The 22,727-nt window shown below is 36.2% G+C and overlaps 2 protein-coding genes across 2 annotated transcripts in view; one reads left to right on the top strand and one right to left on the bottom strand.

Moving 5' to 3' along the window:
• Positions 1–22,727, bottom strand: part of FAM227B (family with sequence similarity 227 member B) — a 340,736-nt gene that overhangs the window by 164,867 nt on the left and 153,142 nt on the right. The gene's annotated exons all lie outside the window — the stretch shown is intronic.
• FGF7 (fibroblast growth factor 7) overlaps positions 14,978–22,727 on the top strand; it is a 73,489-nt gene continuing 65,739 nt past the window's right edge. The window contains exons 1-2 of the mRNA XM_074234718.1: positions 14,978–15,339; positions 15,948–16,508. Coding sequence (XP_074090819.1) covers positions 16,223–16,508 — 286 coding nt within the window. The 5' untranslated portion in view covers positions 14,978–15,339; positions 15,948–16,222. The remainder of the gene's footprint in view (positions 15,340–15,947; positions 16,509–22,727) is intronic.

The raw sequence follows: 22,727 nt of genomic DNA, 5'->3' as shown, positions 1-22,727 counted from the left end.
AGCAATTCAATTAAATACAACAAATGCTCATTAATCACTGATTAGTTACAGGGCACTGTTAGGCATTGAGGGGAAGTCAACAGTGAATATTGAAGTTGCTCTCTTTAAGGGTTGTAGTGCTTTCAAGTTTGCAAAGTGCTCTACATATGTTATCTTATTTTATAGTCCCAGGAATTCTGTAAGACAGATGTGGAAACTGAGAAGGATGACAGAAGTTAAAGGGCTTGTCCGGGGTCATAAGTATTTGAGGAAAGATTTTAACTTAGGTCTTCCTGACTCCAAGTTCATGGGCTATATTACCTAGCTGCCTTTTATTTTCAAACGCAAAAATCTTTCTTTGTAGACAATGATTAGGTAGAAATTGTATTTACCTAAACAAAAGGTTTGGAAAGAATTTCCTTCCTTTATCTTAGTTTTAACAAATCTCTCATCTTTACCAATGAATCAAGATACCTAAGTAAGGCATTTATAATCTTACCAAGGCAAAATAGAGGACCTTTGTACTCCCCCACCTAGAATCAAGGTCCCCCTTAGTAATTAATTCTAAGGAAGGTGAGTAACTGATACTGGTCAACTACAAGTCTAGATGGTTTAGCTCAGAGTATATGTTGTATGTGCATTTGTGATCATTGACATATAGAAATATAGGACCTTAGCGATTATTTAGCTTAGGCCATCCATTTTACATAGGAAACTGAGACCCAAGGTAAAAAATAGAGCTAAATCTTTGATTACAAGACTGCCCCTTTGCACTCTACTGACCCTTTTTAATGCCTTGATGGTGTGCCATCGAACCTTGAAGTTTAGATTGAGGCCAAGGTAGAAGATCCAGAAGATCAGGTCTTAAAGAGGTTGGGGGCATCAAAAAAATTTTAGAGTAACAAAATGCCCAATCATCTTTAACTTACTTTTCTTTTGTTTACTATGAACATGGTACCTTCCATACATCTGGCACAAGAAACCACTAATAGGAATTATGGAGAAAAAAGCATATTAATGATTCCATTGATGTGCTTACCATATCCCCTAGCTAAGGAGGGGTTTTAAAATATTTTTGTGTCATGGATCCCTTTGGCAGTCTGTTGAAACTTTCTTAGAATGTTTTTAAAGGCATAAAATAAAAATATATAAGATTACAAAGGAAACTAATTATACTGAAACTTATCAAAATTTCAAGTTTACAGATCCCAGGTTAAGAATATTTGTCTTAGCCTTTTACCTTTCCATCACTCCTACTTTACTGCTCTTCAGCTCTGGATAGCCTCTAGCTATAGTTTCTTTGCTCCAACTTCCAAGTCATAAAAAAATGAAACTGCATTAATTTACTACATTAAAATTCATGCAGATTATTTTCAGATGATTCCACGCTGCTATTCATTAATGCTATTTACTCTTTATTTTAAACCCTATTACTTGTTCCAAACCTTTTCTTTTTTCTTCAAGACCCCAGATATCTGCCTGTTTTTTAGCAGAAGTCACCCTCTACTTTACTAAAAATATTAAGACAAGAAAAGTAAACTCCCTCTGATGCAGGGAATTATGGACATAAACTGTGCCTATCTGGGGAAACTCTGTTATGTGAATTCATTAAGATGGCCTTGGTCTATTCCCCTTCCCCAGTTTCCGTTTCCCTTTTCTCCAGCTTCAGATTTCCAGCTACCTGATCTTTCCAGCTACCCATCACTGATGGGTCAAGCTTAGGCTGGCATGACAGGAAATGACATGTTGGAGGTCATACACTTTGGGACAGTATGTGGCTTGCTTATTGGAGAACACCTGGAGCCAGGTGCTAGATCACTCCCCAAGGACCAGCCCTGTCTAACCCACTACAGAAGTGCATTTGAGTCTGGAAGAGAAGTGCTGGTACCCTTTTCACTTCTTCTGGACCCTACCTTCACATAGCAAAGATGTCTATCTCTCTCTGTTTTTCTTAGGCCACATGCTCCTGGTTTAGACCCAGTGGAGAACCATGGGCCTCTATGCCATGTGGCCAGGCTAAGTCAGCCCTTATGTGGTTATCTATCCTTTTAATCTCTGTCTCTCTCTCTCTCTCAACTCACCTAGCCTGTCTTCAAAGTGCTTACTTTCTCTCCAAGAGGAGAAAAGGATTTAATCTGTATACTTTGTAGGCCTGTATAATAAATCCTGAGCAGGTTTAAATTCCAGGGCTGCATTTGAATTCATTCACTGTTCAAAAAAACTCTCAATCTTCATCTCTCAGTCTTTAATTGGTGACCCCAATCTCTCCACAACACCTCAATTCTTTCAATTTCCACACTTCTCTGTGATTTCACAGGTCTTCTGTCTCAGAGAGAGAGGCTCCTCTTTTTGGACAAAGTTAACTCCACCTGTGCTCTTGAGCCCATCTCTTCCTGTCTCCTTTATATCTTCTTAGTCTATCAATCATATATTTTCTCTTACATCTTTAAATTCTCCTTCACCCTTCAATCTTTCCCCTCCACCTTATAGGTCTCCCTTATTCTAAATAGAACTTTAACTTTATACTCTTTCCCTTTTTACTCTTACTCTAGTGGTTAAACTACCTCTTCCCTATTTATAACAATATCTGTCAACAACAGCTTGCCTTTGCTTCTTCTACCTTTTTACCATCCATTCAATCCCTAAGTCCTTATGATCTTGCCTCTTTCCTCATTTAATTCTGCTAAAAATTGGAAGGTCACCATTGACCTACTTAATCATCAAATTCAGTATCTTTTTTTCACCTAGTCTTTATCTTTCTTGACTTATCTGAAAGATCTGATGCCATTGACATAGAGAATTATGAATATAGGAAATTTGTAATTAGAAACAAATTTTGTAATCTTTTATGCTGTTAAATTTTGTTCAAGTGTAGAATGTTATCTGTTCCTGAGATGTAAATTAACTCCTATTGTTCCATTGTTAAATGTAAAATTTGTACCTATCTCCTTATTCCCAAACTCCAGTTTCCAACCTTTTTACCTGGTGTGGGTCACATAAGGGGGGAGGGATTTTCCTTTTGCCCTCAGTACCCAGATAATGGGCAAGACTATTAAAAACCTGGCCTAAACTTCCTTCTGGGTGCTTTCCTTGGCCCAGTCACTTCTCTCTCTCTGTCTGTCTCTGTCTCCCAAGCAACTTTACTTAGCGTTTGCATTCACTTCTGTCCTCAAAGTGCCTGTCACTTTTCCAGGAGAAGAAAAAGTTTTTGATCTGTATACTTTGCAACAATCTATAATAAGTCCTCAGCAGTTTTTAAATCCCAGAGGGTACATGAATTCATTCACTTTTCACTAACCCTCAATCTCTACTGGAGACCACAATTCTCATCCATTATACTGTGAATCTAACTGGATACTCTCTCTTCCCTTGGCTTCCATTAAACACTCTATTGGTTTCTTCTTCTTCCTATATGCTTATCACATTCCTTGGTCCTTATTCTGCTTCTCATCATCTCATATTTAATACAGGGATTTTCCATGGCCTCCTTCACTAAAAGTATTAAAACTTCCTCTTTGAACTCAAGAACTTTGTAAAGATAGTGCCCTCTCCATTCCAACATCAAAATTGAAAAAGGCTTAAAATGTAGGGTTAAAATAGGGTTAAAATAAAATGACAGAAATTCTAGGTTAGATATTTTAAATTTTATTCACTAAATTTACCTCTAACCTATAGTTAGTGACCAGTAAGGTAATGACAACCTTGAATGGGCAAAGAGGGGAAACTTTTATGCAAAAAACAGTTAATAGGGAAAATGAAAATGAAGGTTGTACAATATGCTTTTCAAAGATATCATCCTGTACAATAATATCTGATCTCTTATTTCTTCCTGGCAGTACAAGTCTACCAGCATCCTGAGTATTGTATGCCTGAATTTATAATTAACATGGAGGAAATACCCAGGAGTCTTAATTTCTTATTAAGTTGGCAAGGTGACTGATGTGAAAACTGAGTACTCTCTAAAGAAATCAACATTTTTGATTATATTTTGATACTACCTCTATCTTGAGAAGAGGGTGACTACCTTCTTACCACAAACACTAACTTGACCCATTGCAACTGGCATGTGAATAAGCCTAAGAGCCCTAGCCATAGCAGCACGGATCACTTTTCCTACTTCCATTCCATATCCTACAGGCATCCTCTGGGGAAGCAACCTTTAGCCACAAAACTACTAAGACCCAGAAAAGAAAGTTCTCATCACCAAAGTCTTTGGCATGGTTAAAAGGTTCAGTGCTCTGCTGCTGTACCCTAAGGAATATGGAACCTTTCCATTTGAAAAAAATCTTATCTCTTCCCTCTAGGTGAGCTCCTAGTGGAAGAGACTATTTTTGCCATTTTTGGTATCTGTAGTGATGAGGTCACTGAGTGAAGTACCTAGCCCCTGGAAAGAAAATCCCTGCTCCCAAATACAAGATAAGCCTCTTATCAATAAAACAATAAATCTCTGTCCAATCCTAAAAAGATAGCATCTACTCCCATCCTATTGTTCAAAGCTGTGGAAAATACCTGAAGAACATCCACTCCATTCTAATCTTAAGCCCACCCTATTCCCATCCCATTGTTCAGGGTTCTACTTGAAACTTGTCCAACTCATCCCATTATATACATTACCTTACAGAGACTACTTGAAGACACTAAATTGACCCCTTAGGATATGTACAGTCTATGGGTTACACACTCCTTAATCCTTCCTTAGCACCACCACCATAACTCCTCCCATACACCTACCCTATATAAACCCTGGATTTATGTCCTATTGGTATAGTTGTAGTGTCCTTGCAACTGTCTAAACAGTTTCTTAGCTTTGCTACTTTCTTAAGGAACCCAGTGATTTCTCTAAAAAATCTAGTTCAGGAACAATAACCTTGCTGCTTACCCAATGCTGGCTGCTGATGAGCAACCCAACTGCAACACTCTTGTAACTGATTTTACTTTCTTTCTTTACTTTGCTGAATTGCCATTACTGTTTAATCCCTTAATGTTTCTACCTTTGAGTGGGATTAAAGTGGGGTCCCACCTGAGATTCCCTGTCTGCTGAGGAGGGATCCCCATTAGGTGACCCAATGGCAGGTGCTGCTGAGCCCTTTTTTTGGTGACCTAAGGCTCATCTTGGTGAGATGAGACTCATCAGGTGGAAAGGCCTGAAGAGAGGAACAAATTGGAGAACAAAAATGAAATTCCTGAGCTCCAAGTCAATTCCTGCCACTTTGGCTAAAGACTAGTCATGCAAGTTTGCGTACACAGCCCTAGGTGAGTAAGACTGGGTGAGCCTCGCAAGATGCAAGATCTGGTGAGTGAAATCTTCAGGTGACTGGGGAACTAGGAATAAAAAATTGTTTGAATTCCTATGGCAAGACAACCTTCTTGAAAGGAAGAGAGGACAAGAATGGGTGAGCCATGGGGAAGAACCAGTCAAGGTTAGGTGGCAGTAATAAGAATTCCTTCCTGATGTCTCAGAGGATAGTCCTTTCAGGAATTGACTAGCCAATGGGGGGGGGGGGAGAGAAACACCAAGGTATAGCAGAAAAGATAAGAAAAAGATGGTAAAGCTTTATTGTTTAATATAAGCAGGAGCCCACCTTGGAGGAAACATCTCCTGGCCAAAGTATGGTTCCTCTGAGGACTGGGTCTGCCAGGTACTCAATATTTATGTTAATTCAAAGGAGCCTTGGGATGAGGATGAGAATTCCTATGTGACCCTTTGGATGTCCCAGTCTTCGCTAAGGAAATAGGAAAGAAAGTGGAGAAGGGCTGCACTCTCCAGCTCCATTGCCTCCCACAGAAAGAACCGATGGAAACACAGAATTAATTGATCTCACTGGATCAGAGGTTCATCCTCATGCTCCCTTGAGGCAGGAATTAAAACAACTTTTGAGGGATCAGGAGAATTTTTTTACTGGAGGAGAATACCATGATAAGTTATTAGAAGTCATTCAGAAGGTGTTTGCTGCTAGAGGGGAAGAGGCAAAAGGGAGCATTCCAAACAGACTAAGGTATTGATAAAGATACCTAAGCAACAAGAAGAACAGACCCAGATGATGTAACAAACTGTACAAATTGTTGCTGATTCAGTTATGGGAAGACAGTAGGGGTGTTCAAAGGAAGAAGTAAAGGGTGAGGATAAAAGCCAACCCACTCACACTTTTTTCTGCAAAGAGCCAATTTTGGGTAAGGGTAGAAGACTAGAATTCTTCTGACCTGCTTCAAATGTGACCAGGAAGGACATATGAAGAGGGAGTGTCCGCAGAGAGCTAAGGAACAGAAAATTTTCTCTTATAGAATTAGAAGAATAAGGGGGGCCAGAGGTTTATAGAGCAAAGCCATCCTGAACCTTGATGAATGGTGGGTCCAGAGAAATAGGAATAATAGATACTCTGTAATTGAATTACCAAGAAACATTAAATTGACTAAGGAAATCCTTCTAATCTCTGGGGTAAAAGGAGAAAATTTCCCTGACTGAAGTTATTGATCTTGAATATCTAGTGTTAGTGGCCTTGGGAAAACTATTAGTAATCCCTGAGGCTGGGGAAAATTAGCTAGGATGAGACTTCATCATCAGATTATCTATTTGCCTGAATCCTATAGGCCCCCACCTGGTTCCTTGATTTTGATATTGAAAGAGGAAGATAAGATACAGATAGATTCCTAAATTTGGGCTGGCCCTTGAAATTGAGGAAAACTTTACTTCACCCCTATAAAAATTAAGTTGAGAACCTAAAACTGAAGTCAGGATCAGGCAGTTTACCATTTCCCTGGAGGGCAGGAAAGGATTGAAGCCTGTAATCCAGGGACCCCTGGAGGATGGATTATTGGAACCCTGTCTGTACCCCTATAATACTCCCATTTTCCCAATCAAGAAGAAAAATGGGAATTACTTTTGGACAAGATTTGAGGGGAATAAAATAGTACTCCCCTCACATCCAGTAGTTCCTGACTCCTACACTATCATAAGCAGAATACCTACTAAGAGCAAATGGTTTACTGTGACAGACCTTAAAGATGCATTTTGGGCCAGTCCCCCTGACCCCCAGAGTGGAGATTTGTTTGCTTTTGAATGGAAAACCCAGACAAGGGAGAAAACAGGCCCTAAGATGGTGTGTCCTTCCCAAGGGCATACTGACTCCTCTAAACTATTCAGATAAGTGTTGGAATGGGTTTTACAAGATTGCCTCCTTCCACTAAGGGTTTTGATTATGCAGTACATAGATAATTTATTGATTGGGGTTAGGAGTGGGGGTAAGAAGGCTTAATGAAGCCTTCATTCAATTCTTAAACCTTTAGGGAGGAAAGGGCTCTATGTAAAATATTTAGGACACCAGATTATATGCTCAATAGATTAATTAGATTCCAGGCTGTGGTGGAAATTATTAATAACCAGACTTCTCAAGCCTTGGAATTACTGGATGATCAAACTACCCTGACTAGAGAAGCAGTATTACAACATATGTTGGCCCTAGATTACTTGTTAGAAGAAGAAGAAGCTGTATGTGGTAAACAACCTCCCTGTTGCATGAAGATAGATGATAATGATGGGATAGTAAAAAATATCACCAAAAACATTAGGAAATTAACCCAAGTCCCTGTGCAAGTTTTTTTTTTTCGGGTTTTTCAAGGCCAAAAACTTGCTTAGGTTCATACAGCTAGGTAATTATTAAGTATCTGAGGCTGGATTTGAACTCAGGTCCTCCTGACTCCAGGGCCAGTGATCCAACAACTATATCACCTAGCTGCCCCTCATCTCCTTCTTTTCATTTCAACCACAGCTCTACTAGTCCAGGTCCTCAGAACTTCCTGCATATCTATTTTGATAGCTTCCTGACTTTATCTGTTCTTTTAATAAACAAAATAAGGTTAACATTTTTAATGTTTAGATTAGAGCATGTCACCCTAGAACTCAAAAACCTTTAATGACTGCCCTTTTGCTCAAATTTGTTTGAAAGTCTTCCTGTTCTGACTCCAACCTGTCTTATCTCCCATACAAAGATTAATCTAGCAAAAATGGGTTATTATTCCCTGAATACATCCTATACTTCTGTTTTAATGACACTGAACCTAATATTGGAAATTTCCTCTCTTTTCTCTTTTTAAAAAACTTTTTTTACCCTCTCCCATTGAGGAAGCAAGAATAAATTGGTTCATGTCAAAAATCATGTAAGTCTGTACTCTGAATTCTTTACACTTTTTGGAAATGGGTAACACTTTTCATCCTGTCCTCCAAGATCATTGTTAGGCATTGCATTGATTAGAGTCCCTAAGTTCCTCAAAATTATTTGTCTTTATAGAACTTTTGCTATTGTATAAATTCTTCTTCTGGTTCTGTTCACTTCACTCCACATTAGAAAGAAATCTTCCTAGTTTTCCCTGTACCTTTTTCTTCTTAATTTTACAACATAATACTATTCCATCACATTCTTATGCCATTATTTGTGCAGTAATTACCCAACTGATAGATATTCCCTCTAAATTCTAATTCTTGGCCATTGTAAAAAGAGATTATTTATAAATACTGTTTTTTGTGTTTTTTTTTTTTTAACATTATTCATCTTTCTTTGATCTCTTTCAGGCAAAGAGCTCAAGGAATGGTATCACTGGGTCAAAGGGTATGTATCATTTCCCAGTTTTTGGGAGTAGTTATAAATTGCTTTTCACAATATCTGGACCAGTTCACAACTCCACAAACAATGCATTAAAATACCTATTTTTCTACCTTGGTAATTCCCCTTTCAAGCTGGCTTGGAGGTTCTTTCAAACCACACAACTGTTGCTTGCTTTTGAATTTGTTTTTCACTCAGTCCTTAGCCTAAGGCTAGTGATGGTTCTTAATCCTGAAACTTCATATGCTATGAACAGGTTTTCTCCCCATTATGTCCTGGAATTGTGATCCAGAACTGAGTACCTAGTTGCAGTGCTGCCTGTTGCCACCTGTTCCTTCTGCAAATGTTAGGCCTCTTTGTTTGGGTCTGGGGGGGGGGTCTCTTTTTTGTCCCCCCTTTCAATTCTTTTGCTGGAAAGCTCTGCTCCATGTGTTCCTGGCTAGACTCCAACCATAGACTTTTGTGTCTGCTTCTCCAGGCCAACTTGGGGTTGGAAAGATGACTTGTAATTTATTTTCTTGGATTTTGCAATCAGAACTTGACTTGGGGCATATTTTAGATCAATATGGAGAAGTTATGAAGGGGAATTAGGATAAATTTCTTCCTGCTGCTTTGCCATATTGCTCTGTCTCTTCTCCATTTTCTTGATATCTATCTGTTGAAAATTCTTCAAGGTTCAGCTAAATTCTACTTTCTCAATTAAGTATGTAGTGGTCATTACTCCATGTACTTGCCACCACCCCTCTCCCCCCAACACAATTAGAATCAATTTCTTATATCACATTTTATACATATTCACTTCTCATATTCTAAACTGTGACACTTGGTACTTTATTTATCTTATCTTCCCTAGAAAGTTGTAAAGTCTAAAGGACAGAGACTATACCTTATTTGTCATTATATCTTCCCCTTCACCTGGCATAGTATATATTACAAATGAGTGAATTCAGCATTTCTTTTGTATGGAAGAGATTCTAGGTTCTTAAAGACAATGCTGATAGAGTGAAAGTTCTGAAAGTATCTACCAACATATAACTGTTCTGAGTATGATTTCAGGAATAGACTTTGTTGTTCAAAGACAATATTAGCCAAGTACAGTTTCTATAAAACTGGTCATTGAATGATGAATTATTTGATTGTTGATATATCTTGAAAAACAGAAAGTAGAAGATAATGGTCCTCACACGCACAGAGTTCCTGCTATTTTATACAGTGCCAGAGAGGGAGAAAAGGACTCAAGGGACAAAGAATAATAGTTTTTAGAACATTTACAAATATCGACTACAGATATTCTAATCTTTGTCCTCTGATACTCTAGGAAAGCACATGAAATAAATTCACATTTCAGCATGGCATATAGAAAACGGAGGGGAAAAATAATGAATACTGAAATATTGGTGCCAAACCAAGAAAGTCAGATCATTCTGAGTGTACATATGAAACAGAAGGGAGAACAATAAACACACATGAAATGGAATGGATTTTTCTAGTATTTTCTAGTAATATACTCAAATATATCAAAGATAACAAGGGAATCATTACCTTTCTTTTCCTATGACTCAGCTTAATGTGGCTTGACTGTGAGGACATGAAAATGGAACCTAAGGTTAGCTCATAAAAATCACTGAGCAAACAGCAAAAGTCTGTGCTGGAGATCACAGATTTTTAAAGACAAAGCAACAAATGTTGAATATGCAGAAGTTTCTAAAAGGAGTTGGAAAAAGGAATGGATAGTGCCTAAAAATGACTGAATAACAAAAAATTTGTCAAGTCTTATGCCTATTTTTTCTTCTTAATAATATGAGAATTGTCTGTAAGGTACATGCTCTGTATATCTTTTGATGAAAACATTTTTAGGGAACAGTTAGGCTTTTGCAGGAGATTTTCTAAAGTAGACCACATCCTCACAGTTACAAAATTTCCAGAGGGAATACAAGATTCCTCTGTGGCCATTGTTTGCTGATTATAAGAAAACATTTTATTTGGTAGAGCAAAATATAGCCTTAGACAGCATTATTGCTAGTCTGTTGGCAAATTCCAACTTGAAGAATTGGGTCATCTCCATGCCACAATGAGGCATTAGAGGAGGTCTTTAGTGAAGACTTCCATATTGTTCTAATAATAATAATAATAATAATAATAATAATAATAACCCACATTTGATGCCTCTCAGATTACAAACTTGTCTTCCTATACAAGTTGGTGACTCTGTGAGGGCAGGTACAGTGTTATCATTCCTGGTTGTTTATAGACGAGAAAAGGGAGGTTCAGAGAGTTTAAATATTTTGCCATTGGTGACCAGAAATGATAATTGAATAAGTCAGAACTCAAAACTTTTCTAATTTCAACTTCAGATTTGCCTATTTTCACTATAGCATATTTAACCACTGATTTTTTTTATCAGTAGGATGAAATAACACCCTTTGCTCTGCAGAAGTGGCAAAAATGTGCTCTACTCTAAGAAAAGTTGAAGGAATTACACTGAGATTTAGTTAAATGAGAAGCAAATAAAATAGCTTTGGAGAAATATGTTTTCAATAAGTAAAGAGCTATGCTATGTACACATGTACATATAGGAATACATATAGGCACAGTGGATAGAGTGTTGGGCATGAAGTCTGGATGACTTGATTTCAAATCTGATCTTAGATACCTACCAGTTGTGTGATCACGGGCAAGAAACTTAACCCTGTTTGCCTGAGTTTCCTCCTCTGTAAAATGAGCTGGAGAAGGAAATGACAAACCACTCCAGTATCTCCAACAAGATCCACCCCCACCCCCCAAAAAAGGGGTCTTGAAGATCTGGGTATGGCTGAAAGGACTGAAGAACCTCAATGACCATATATATGAATATAAACTGAATTTAGCATTTAACAAAATTTCTTTCTGTTGTCTGTTAGAAACAATCATAAATGAGACCCAAGGTAGAAATGTAGCATTAATATGTAAAATTGCTTTAATTAATTACATTATTGACCAGAAGCTTGTCTAACATTTACTCCCCATGTGATAAAGAGCACCATAAAAGTTTCTTAAATAAAACCAGGTGAAGGGGTGGCTAGGTGGCACAGTGGATAAAGCACTGACCCTGGAGTCAGGAGTACCTGATTTCAAATCTGGCCTCCAAACACTGAATAATTACCTAGCTGTGTGGCCTTGAGCAAGCCACTTAACCCCATTTGCCTTTCAAAAACCTAAACAATAAATAAATAAATGAACAAATAAGCAAATAAATAGACCAATAAATAGACAAATAAATGAATAAATAAATAAAACAGGTGGAGAATCGCTGATATAATAATTGTCTATATTTTTCAAGTTTCTCATTGAAAGCAGTTTCCTTGTAGTTTTCATTCAAATAGCTTTTCCCCAGAATTGAACTAGAAAAAAATCATTGGGCATAGTTTTCTTCGGGAAGATCTCCCGACTATTACCATTGCTTTTTGTAGAAATAGAGATCAGAAAATATTACAACCAAAAGAAACAGGCATCAGTAAAAGTTATAGTCATAAAAGTTTAGAGCCAAGGAACACTTGATGTACCTTTTCCAATTTTACAGATGAGGAAACTGAGGATATCATAAGCCTAAATCATAGTTTGCTCAAGCAATCTGAGATTTTCAGATTGCAGACAAAATTTCTTTGCCTTAAGCTTATAAAGTATATTTCATGAAGAGACAGCTAGATGGGACAAAGCTAGAACAGTCAGGAAGACTTGAATTCAAATTTCAGACACACCATGTGATCCTAAGTGAAATATTTAACTTCTATTTTCCTCAGTTTCCTGTATTGTAAAATGTGAATAATAATAATACTACCTAACTCCTAGGGATGTTGTGATGATCAAATGAGCTAATGTAAAGTGCTTAGATAGTACCTGGCTATATAAATGTTAACTGTTATTTATTTATAAAAATGTGGTTGAGGTTGCTACCAAAGATTTTCCAACATTATTAGTTACTACATAGGAAGTGTATCTTGAACTGCCTCTCTAAATCATCTCAGAGTCATTATTTCTAGCTGGAAATAGGCTTCCAAACCAAGTTTCTGAACCAAGTGACATAACTAGGGACACCCTGAAGAAATAATTCTCTATTAAACTTCTGACAACACAACATTTGATATCCTTGGTAGTAGAAATCAATTCCTTTTTGTCGTTTCTACATTTTAGGGATATTTGGGCTCATGATTTCATCAATGTGGGAGACTTTCAGTGTGGAAAAAGTCTTCCATTGATGTCAAATGACCACTAAACTACAATTTATAGTTTCTGGGGATGGGTAGGGTGGGAGATTAAATAACTTTTATGTGGTCATACAGGGAGAATGTAGATTTGATGTTATGTCTTTCTCTCTGCAAGGTCAGCCTTCTGCCAACTATACATTTCTCATTTCTATTGCATAGAAAGGCACCCATGCCTTTAAAATGCATTAATTTATTTCACAAATAAAGGATTTATAAAACGGTTACTATGGTCCAGGCATTATGCTAAGCACTGGGAATACAAATACAAGACAAAATGTAAGGTAGTACTTGCCTTCAAAGAGCTTACATTCTAATGGGGGAAGACTACTCATAAAAGGGAGCTGAAAAACTGAAGGAGATCCAGAAAAAAAATCTAGGAAATAACAGACTGAACCACATTTAGAATAAGTATGGCTGTCATGAGAGCTTCCTCAAAAGGAGAACTGAGTCCCATTTATTTTCAGGTTAGGGATTAGAAGTTATTTATATAGGTATGTAGTATAATTTTACAATGTCATTTTAGGGAGTAACATTATTTAGGAGAAAAATTACTATAATGTATCTGTTTTTTCCCAGTGCAAAGTCTTGTGTAGGAGACAGGTGCACTTCTTAGTTTAAGAAAGATTTTATTTTGCTATGTGAGTTTGGAATTCTTTGGAAGTAATAACCAATCTTATGAGCTTTGACCCTTGCAAGAGTTAGTGTCAATTACACCTTATTTGGCTGTCTGCTTTAGTACAAATTATTTTTTTTTGATCTTTTGGAAGATTGTTTTAGTAGATCCATATTTTATAACATAAAGTTATCTATTTATCTTCAAAGATGAAAGGGATCTCCTGTTTTAAGATATTAAAAACTTATACTTTTTTCTGCCTTACAAACAACTGGGAAAGATCTCTCATCTCCTTTTCTCCCTCTCTCTTCCTCTCTCTTCCTCTCCTTTTCACCCCATCTCTTTTTCCTTCTCTCTCTTCTCCCCCCTCAGTCTCCTCTTTTATTCTTACCCCCCTCTCTCACACACGGGTATTTAAATACATCCCTCTCTCACACACACATTTCTGCCCTCCCCCCTCAACATACATATAGGTATTAAATCAATTTAAATCCACTAGAAGTGAATGGATTTTTCCTCTTTGGTCCACATGCACCACCTGGTGGTGATATACTGTATTTCCACCAGAAGAGAGGTTATGACTAATAGAAGGGAAATTGAAATATCAAAATATTGACTCAGATTGACAATTATATTACCTTGCAGGAGAGAGTTAATGAAATAATTGATGTTTTCAATATATATAATTTGGTCCAAGAAGCAAAGGAGGAAATTATTCAAGTTATCTTTCTATTAATCATATATTTATAACCCTTGCATTTTTACATGCTACCATTAATGTATTGTGCTACTTTTTAAAAAATAGATGAATGACTTCATATGAGAATATAACCTGTACAACCTATTCTTATTTTCTTCTTGGAAACATATATAAAGCCAGTTATGTTTTCCCTAGCCTGTACCAAAATGAATTATGTCATATAGTTATCAAATTTTAGAGTTGGAAGAGACCTTTGGGAGATAATCTAATCCAATTCCTTTATTTTATGGTTGAGGAAACTAAAACCCAGAGAGGATGACTTTCCCGAGCTCATAAAGTTAGTCCAACATAGACGTAGAATTATATATACCAAATCGTCTAACAACAGTTCATCCATTTCAAATGTAAAAAATTAATCTATCAGAATTGTCTCATAAAAAAGACGAATAGCCTTCACATGAGAATAATACATGCTTATGTCAAATGTAAAGTAAATTATATATCCCTTCTAAGTAAGTTAATATAAATCAATAATTTAAGTCTGACAACCCAGGGGAAGAAGTACAGCATGTACACATGAGACTGTGGGAAATAGGCTAACAAATAAAACAACGCCAGTATGTATGAGAAAAAGAATGTTTTTAGTCTAAGAACATAAAACATGTGTTGAGTTGCTGTAAAGAGAGATCCTCTCTGTTTTTCCTGTTTGTTTCTCTGCCTCATCCTTTTCATAAGAATCAGAGCAATTTGTTTCTAGAAAGTACCAGCTTTGAGATTTCAGTATAAACTATGTTCATAGCTCCCTCTGATGACCATGGGACTCTACACAAGTCTCCTTTTATTCTTGCTGGTGCATTCAACTAACAGCTTACTGGTTAAGTTTTAATTGCTTCCAATGAGGTCAGCAAAGGTATTTATCGAAAAGCACTGAATAACAGACTCCACACACACACACACACACACACACACACACACACAAGCACACAGACAGACTACACACAGACACACACGAGCACGCACACACACGCGCGCGCACACACACACAGAGAAAATCCTCTTGCGTGTTGATTTATGGAAACAATTATGATTCTGCTGGAGTCTCTCAGCTGAGAAATAGTTTTTAGCTACAGTAGAGAGTCTCATGTTGCAAAAGGCAGACAACAGAAATGGAATACTTATATATCCAGCTGTTATCAAGAGAAACAAGTAAGTTATTGTTATTTATGCTTTAAAATAATGTTTAAGATTTTGTAATAGTTAATGTCTTTTTCTCTTTTTGTTCAGAATTACAGGGGAGAAGTAGAGTTAGCAGATTTTCTAGGCTTGCTGTTAAGATCTATAGTAATTACCCTGCATATAGCTTATGTAAAGATAAGGTTGAAGTTCTCCAGAGCTGTCTTGACATTTAAAACCAGACAAATGTGGGCAGCTCTGTAGAAAATAATTGGTTAACCACAAAAGTGAAAGCATGAAATAAAGAAATGTAGAAGCATTTGCACTTAGCTAAGAATAAGTTGAGAAGTTTATTTAAAGCAATAGCCTTAAATATGAAATTCTTATTAGAAAACAGCAAATGGAAATTAATATGTAACAAGGAATGTATCTGTGTGTATATGTATATTCTAATATAAGATGTATAGCCAGCCAATTTAAGAGATTGATATCCTCTTTGGAAATACTACTTGTGTGATCAATCTTTAAAAATTATAAACTAAACCATACCAACTTATAAAAGAAATTGTTAACTGAGATTTATATATGCAACTTTTCACTCCTTCTCCCCCTTCCTTTTTTATTGCTTTCAATACAAACAGAGGGTTCAAGTAGCAAAGCAGGTCCAGACAACTGAGCTTCTTACAACCTGTTTTTTGAAGTATATCTCAACTGAAAGGTACTGAAAGGGCCATCTTCCTGATATCAGTGACTAAAAGGATAAGGATTCCGATTTGGAAAGAACCACCAATCTCAATTAAGTAAACCCACCATTCACTGCCAAGGTAGAAGGAGGTCAATGACCTAGGAGCAACGGTCCAACTTGAGATTGAATTTTCATTATGGTATTCCTGAACACCCAGGGCACTGCACTATAATGCACAAATGGATACTGACATGGATCCTGCCAACTCTGCTCTACACATCATGCTTTCACATTATCTGTCTAGTGGGCACCATAGCTTTCGCTTGCAATGACATGACTCCAGAGCAAATGGCTACAAATGTGAACTGCTCCAGCCCTGAGCGACACACTAGAAGCTATGATTACATGGAAGGAGGGGATGTAAGAGTAAGAAGACTTTTCTGTCGAACGCAGTGGTATCTGAGGATTGATAAACGAGGAAAAGTAAAAGGGACACAAGACAAGCAAACTAATTATAGTAAGTATACTCTTTTTTTTTTAAAATCCTACTATTTATAAGCCTTGAAAATATGTGAACAGAAAAATTTTCAATAAGTCAGTTGAGTCTTCAATTATCTTTTTTTCTTTTCTCACATTAATCAGAACAAGATTTTCTCAATTATTAATGTTGGGGTATTTGGATTGGGATGTTTGCATCTCCTTGGTGCAGTATAGATCTACTGATGTAATTATCCTAGTTGGTAAACTGAGCCAACTTGATAATATAAAACTACATGTCTTATTCTCAAAGTGCTTATGAAAGTCAAACAAAATTTAAGTGGAACTGTTCACATAGAAATGATTTAATATTTTCTAGTTAACTGAATAGAAGTCTAGTACAGTATGAGGTGCTCATTAAATGATAACTGAAAAAACTAAAACCCAGCTATCTATCTATCTTCAAAGATGCAATGATCTATTTTAGCTTCTGAGAATTAAGGCTGTAGTTTCTACAGCAATAGTTTATAGTTATGTAATAAAGAGGAATCTTTTTTTCATCAGTGTTATTGGTATATTTTAGACTATTGTCTATTGGCCAAAAACCACAGGCTGATTTTGTTTATTTGAGGTCTTCTTTGCATGAATTATGTTTTTATTCTGTAAATATATGACACAAGACACTTCAAAAAAAGACATCTAAAGTTGAGGAGGTGTTAATGCTCACTATTGAAAGGTTTTCCATCTCTCTCCACCATTTTCATTTAAAGAATCCAAGTTAGAAATTATTTTTTTCCATTTTGAAATTCTATTGCTGACAGAAAAGATCTTAATTTGAAAAAGAATAAAAATACCACTTCTCTCAAATAATGTATAAAATGCAATGGGAGAAAAACAATTAGGGAATAAAATTACCAAAAGAAACTAGATCTTATTTGTTTTCAGCACTAAAAAGCAGATGCTGTAATCGTACTTCATCTTGGCACTATGTGTACTAAGTTCCACTGAAAATGATCATATCAAAATAATGATAAAATATGCCTTTTGGTATCCTCTTATACTATTTGCCAAATAAAAACAGTTATATAAGTTTTTATATTTACTATAGGGTCACTTTAATGGTTCTTTTATTATCACTTAAGATTTAATCATCATCCCCTCTGGTTTTTTTCTAATTGTATTATTTTAGTCCCTGAAGAAGTCCCTGGAGGAAATAAATCTTGATTAGTTAAAAACTCATTCTGGAAATTTTTTTTGGTAGATTTCCACTCATGAGAAAAACCAGAGTATCTACTGTAATTATCTAATCTAGAGGCTACTGAAACGTCATGTATTCCACTAAGTGCAGGGTAGGAGAAAGCACACTGGCTTTTCAGAAACCTGGATTGTACTTCCATTTCTGTTACAAACTAGCTTGTGCAATACTTTCTGGGACTCAATTGAAATGAAATAATGAAACAATGAAATGAAACAAATGAAACAATCATATACTGATTTATCTTGAAGACTCCTCTCAACTCTAAAATTCTATTCAAAATCTACTTATAGAAGCATGCATGAATATGGCTAACTAACTCTCCACATAAGGACATATAAGTCTATACCCCTCATTTGGCAAACTTTTCATTTTATAAATAAGATAGTTGAGTATTCAGTCATATATAGTAACACAACTTATAAATATACATTGTGCTACTTTATATATAGAAAGTCATTTTATATATATGTGAATATCTGATATTGTTAAAATTTACACCCAAATTTGCTTATCTACACAGGTATATAAATCTTTATAAAAGCATTTTTTAGATATTTATCATCACATTGATTGAAAAATTGAATATAAATATGAAGTGGGCAAGATAGCAAGGATTCTAATCCTTGCTCCCCATTTCCTATATGCGTGATCTTAAGCAAATTAGGAGGTTTCTCTAGATGTCAGTTTCTTCATATGTAAACTGAAAGGGTTGGATTAGATGATATCTAATTAGATCTCTTCCAGAAGCTAAGATTTTTGATGATAAGTTATCAAAACCAATTTAATGTAGCAGTGGAAGGAACCTTATGTGTCATGTAGTAAGGATCCCCATGTTCTCCACTTCATTATGATTCTGAATAATGTTAAAATAATTGCATTGGAAAATAATGAGATGAGAAAAGGAATACAGTTTAGTGTATTTTTAAAATGGCTCTTTGAGAATCTAGTAGCATAGCCTATTATTCAATTCAGAATGTAATTGTATTTGGAAGAAACTTAAAATTTGGGTCTACTTGGATTTTCTTAAAACTCTAAGTCCAAATGTACTGTACCTAAGACAAATTAACGCCAATTTGGTAGATCATCTCTTCCTTAAAATGTTATTTCTATAGTTAAAAAAGAAAGACAAGTCTATTTTAGCCTAAATTAGAATATCATGAGATTGTAATATGTGAAATGGCATAATATACATTGATAAATCTTGTTACTAAGATTTATCTTGATCCTTAGAGTGAAAAAGCTTTCTTCAGAAGGTAAACTTTCCAGGAAAGGGTACATCAGAAACTTCTGACAAATTTTTTGTTTAGAGCTGTTATCAATTTTTTATAATTAAAAACCTAAGAAATACTATCATTTTCAGACCTATCTTCTTTAATAAGTAATAATAATAATAGCTAGGGTTTTAAAGTTTGCAAAGCACTTCAGAAATATTATCTCTTAGGCTCATAATCTTTGGAGGTAGGTGCTATTACTTACTTCCATTTTACAGATAAGAAAACTGAGGTTAAGGTTAATCAAGGTCAAGTGACTTGCCAAGGGTCATCCTATCTGAAGTTAGATTTGAACTCAGGTCTCCTTGATTACAGGTCCTCTCCCATACTACATAGGCATCCCAAGATATCTTAGAACAAACTACAGGCTTTTCTACAATCACAAGAAGATAAAGTACCTTGCTGCTATAGGAAATTGACATGAGTAGAAAGAAGCATTCTACTTGAATTAGACATAATGGATAGAAAATGATGCTAAGAAATTCTGGGCTCAGTTAAGATCCTAACAACCATTAGCTACAACAAGAGGGATAGAAGAATTTACTTGCATCTTCAATGTTTTCAGAATGCAAAAGGTACAGAGTAAAAGCTTTGGAGTTGCAGTACCTTCCCTATGCATTGGCTAGATACAAAATGGACACCATATTTCCAAACTGCTTTGCTATCAGGACACTCTAAAGAAATACAGGAAATACGGATACAGCAGTTTAATGATGAGTAATATCCACATTTGTGCCTCCCCTTTTATCTAGTTGAAAGCAAAGTTGAAAGCAGACTAGGCCAAGCAAGTTGAAAAAATACAATTAACAACAGTGTCAATCACATTGTCAAGCACTATGTTTAGCACTATGTGGGAAATGTTAAGGGGTACAAAGAAAGACAAAAACAGTTCCTGCCCCGAGAAACTTTCATACAAACAATTATATTAAAATAAAATGTATACAGGGTAAATTGGTAATAATCAATTGAGGGGATGGACTAGCATAATGTCAAATATCAAATGTCAAATATCAGTGACTTTATTTGTAATCTTTAAAATATATCAATGTCCTAATGGTTTCAGATATCTTCTTTTTTGAAGGTTGTTATATATTCAGTCAATCTGCCTGTCTGAGGCAGTTAAACTTTACATGAAATTCTGGTTGCCAACAAAATGACCAACTCTGTGAAATTATTATTCTCTTAATTATTGAAAGAGTGTTCTCTCTACTACAATCATATACATGCATTGAAGGAACAGATGCTGCTGCTGTATATGACTAGGGTTTCAATAAAATGGTAACTTCCCTAACAGAGGTGACACAGAAGCTAAGGTATAGGAATCACATTTATGAGGAAGTGGCAAACTAAGGATTGGTAATAGTAGACTGCACTATAGGAGAATTATTAGTACAGGAAGTCAGACTCATGACTGGCATATCCCCAGTTAAGGTTTTAGAATTGATGCTATCTGTCACATTCATGTATTTGTGTGTGTGTGTGTGTGTGTGTGTGTGTGTATGTGTTTGAGGGAAATGGAGTAGGGTCTGGACTTGCAATTTCACTTGAGTGAGGAAGCCCTGCAGACTATCTCTTTTGATACAAATCCGAAACTAACCTGCAGTTTCAAGTGTTATAGACTTGCCTGGGAACATTCAGTAGTTACATAATTTGCCTGGGCTTCAAAGATATAATCTATAGATGAACCAAGTCTTTCTGACAGCAAAATCAGTGTGTTTTAGATTTTATAAAGAATGAAATTAAGATACCTTGGGTTGCTTGGGTCCTTTTTAGAAGAAAATAGCAGGACATGAAGAGTTGGATATGATTGAAACAATAAAGACAACAACAACAACACAGGACAGTGGAAAAGAGTATTGAATTTGAGGTCCAAAGAACTGGGCTTTAATCCCACATTTGCTACTTTCAAATAGAGAGACTTTGAGCTAGTTACTTAGTCTGCTTCGATTTAGAGAGTCTAGACAAAGTCTAGACTCTATAATGGTTTCTGAGGTACCAAATAGCTCTATACTTGTTGAACCCACAATCTGACTTCAGATTTTTCCCTACCTGTGAACGGCAACTTCTTAAATGTTCTATTTAAATTCAGAATATTGGACATGGAATAGACAAGCAAGGAAGAGAGCATCATACAAGCAAAAAGAAATTTTCCAAAAAAATTAAGAATTATTATCATAATATTCATTTATTTGAATATAGGGCTTTCTAAGGACCAAGGAAAAGTTGGGTCAGACTGTCACTACCAGGCTAGACGGGCAATCTTAGAGGAAGTAGATGCAAATAAAAAGGGTTGCCTCTTTATCAAAGTCTAGGAAGTCCCTAATCACTTCCTGGCCATCCCAGACTTAACTGTTATGCCAGCTTCAGAAAAATAGAACATTAACCTGGGTCTAAGTCAAATAAAATAATTAGAGTAAAACAGATCTTTATAACTCATAACCTAAACTAAAGAACCAATCACTTCCTCTGAAGCAGGATAAATGTTAATAGTCATAGTAAAGAGCCTGTTTATAACTGTTGCTAGTGTCTGAGAGCTTTTCCTAGGCGATAGGCCTGGAGGGAGGGGTTGGGGAGTATAGAGGGGACTGTAAGTAGGGCTAGCCACCAGCAGCCGGAGGAGATCACTCTGCACCTGACAGAAATAACATTGCTATTTCAGTAGGGGAATTGAGGTGCCAAGTGAGAACCAACAGAAGTAGCACTCTGGGAGGCTCACAGAAGCTTTGAGAGTCAAATGTGATGGACAGTGCAGATTATCCCATATAATTTTCTTGCTTTCAGCATCCAATTATAAGGGAGTCTGCTCCTCCTCCCCAGTGGTCAATACTGCAGGCTCTTTTATAACAGTAGAAATGTTGAATTGCTACACCATAGCTCTGAGAGGAAGTATCCCTTGTTTAGTTATAACTGAGCACCATAAGGTCTGTAGTGAGAGAAGGGATGGGCCTTCTGAGGAGCAGCCAGCAGTTTGGCAATAGTCTTGGACAGTTCCACTGTGATGGGGTGTGGCCTAAGAAATATAAGGGGGGGGGGTCAGGAAGAGTTGGGGGCTGGAACACAATGGCATTGCTGGATAGGACTTGGCAGCGAGAACATGAGGAACTCAATTAGTCAACATGTCTTTGGGTTAGGATCTTGCTCAAGAGTAAACTCTGCTAAAGACCAGTAAATATAATTTTTAGTCCATAAACATAGAAACTGTAGGTCTTTCACTTTCCAACCTAATCCTAGCAAGTGATTTACTGTAGAAGAAAAGTCACAGCAATTTTTTAAAGGCAAAAGTAATAATAACTTTTTAATGACAAGCCACTAAAACATGCCTATTGAATCTGAGTCACGGGAATTGATTCAGAAGGTAGATAATTCTAGCCTGGTAGTCCTCTGAAATCACTCTCATATAGTTAGTCACTCAATAGTCAGCTAGTCAACAAACATTTATAAAACACATCCTACTTGCTTGGCACTGTGCTAAGGAGAAGGAATACCAAAAAACAAAAGGATAAACACATTCCTAGTTCTCAAAGAGCATATTTGAAGGAGGGAAATAGCATATAAATAACTAGATACTTTTAAGATATATTTTATTATAAATGTGAAGAATTATGGGAAGGGGAAACAGCTCAGACCCCAAATTGCACTGTAACTTATTTTTACCATATTTTCATTTATTTTTTTTTTTTTTGGTTCCCATTAGCTTATTTGCCCCTATCTTGGTAAATCTTTTCCTGAG

This window comes from Macrotis lagotis, chromosome 4, assembly GCF_037893015.1.
Source record: "Macrotis lagotis isolate mMagLag1 chromosome 4, bilby.v1.9.chrom.fasta, whole genome shotgun sequence".
In the NCBI taxonomy this organism is placed as follows: domain Eukaryota; kingdom Metazoa; phylum Chordata; class Mammalia; order Peramelemorphia; family Peramelidae; genus Macrotis; species Macrotis lagotis.
Note: the sequence above shows the minus strand (reverse complement) of the source record. Positions and strands in the feature narration are given on the sequence as shown.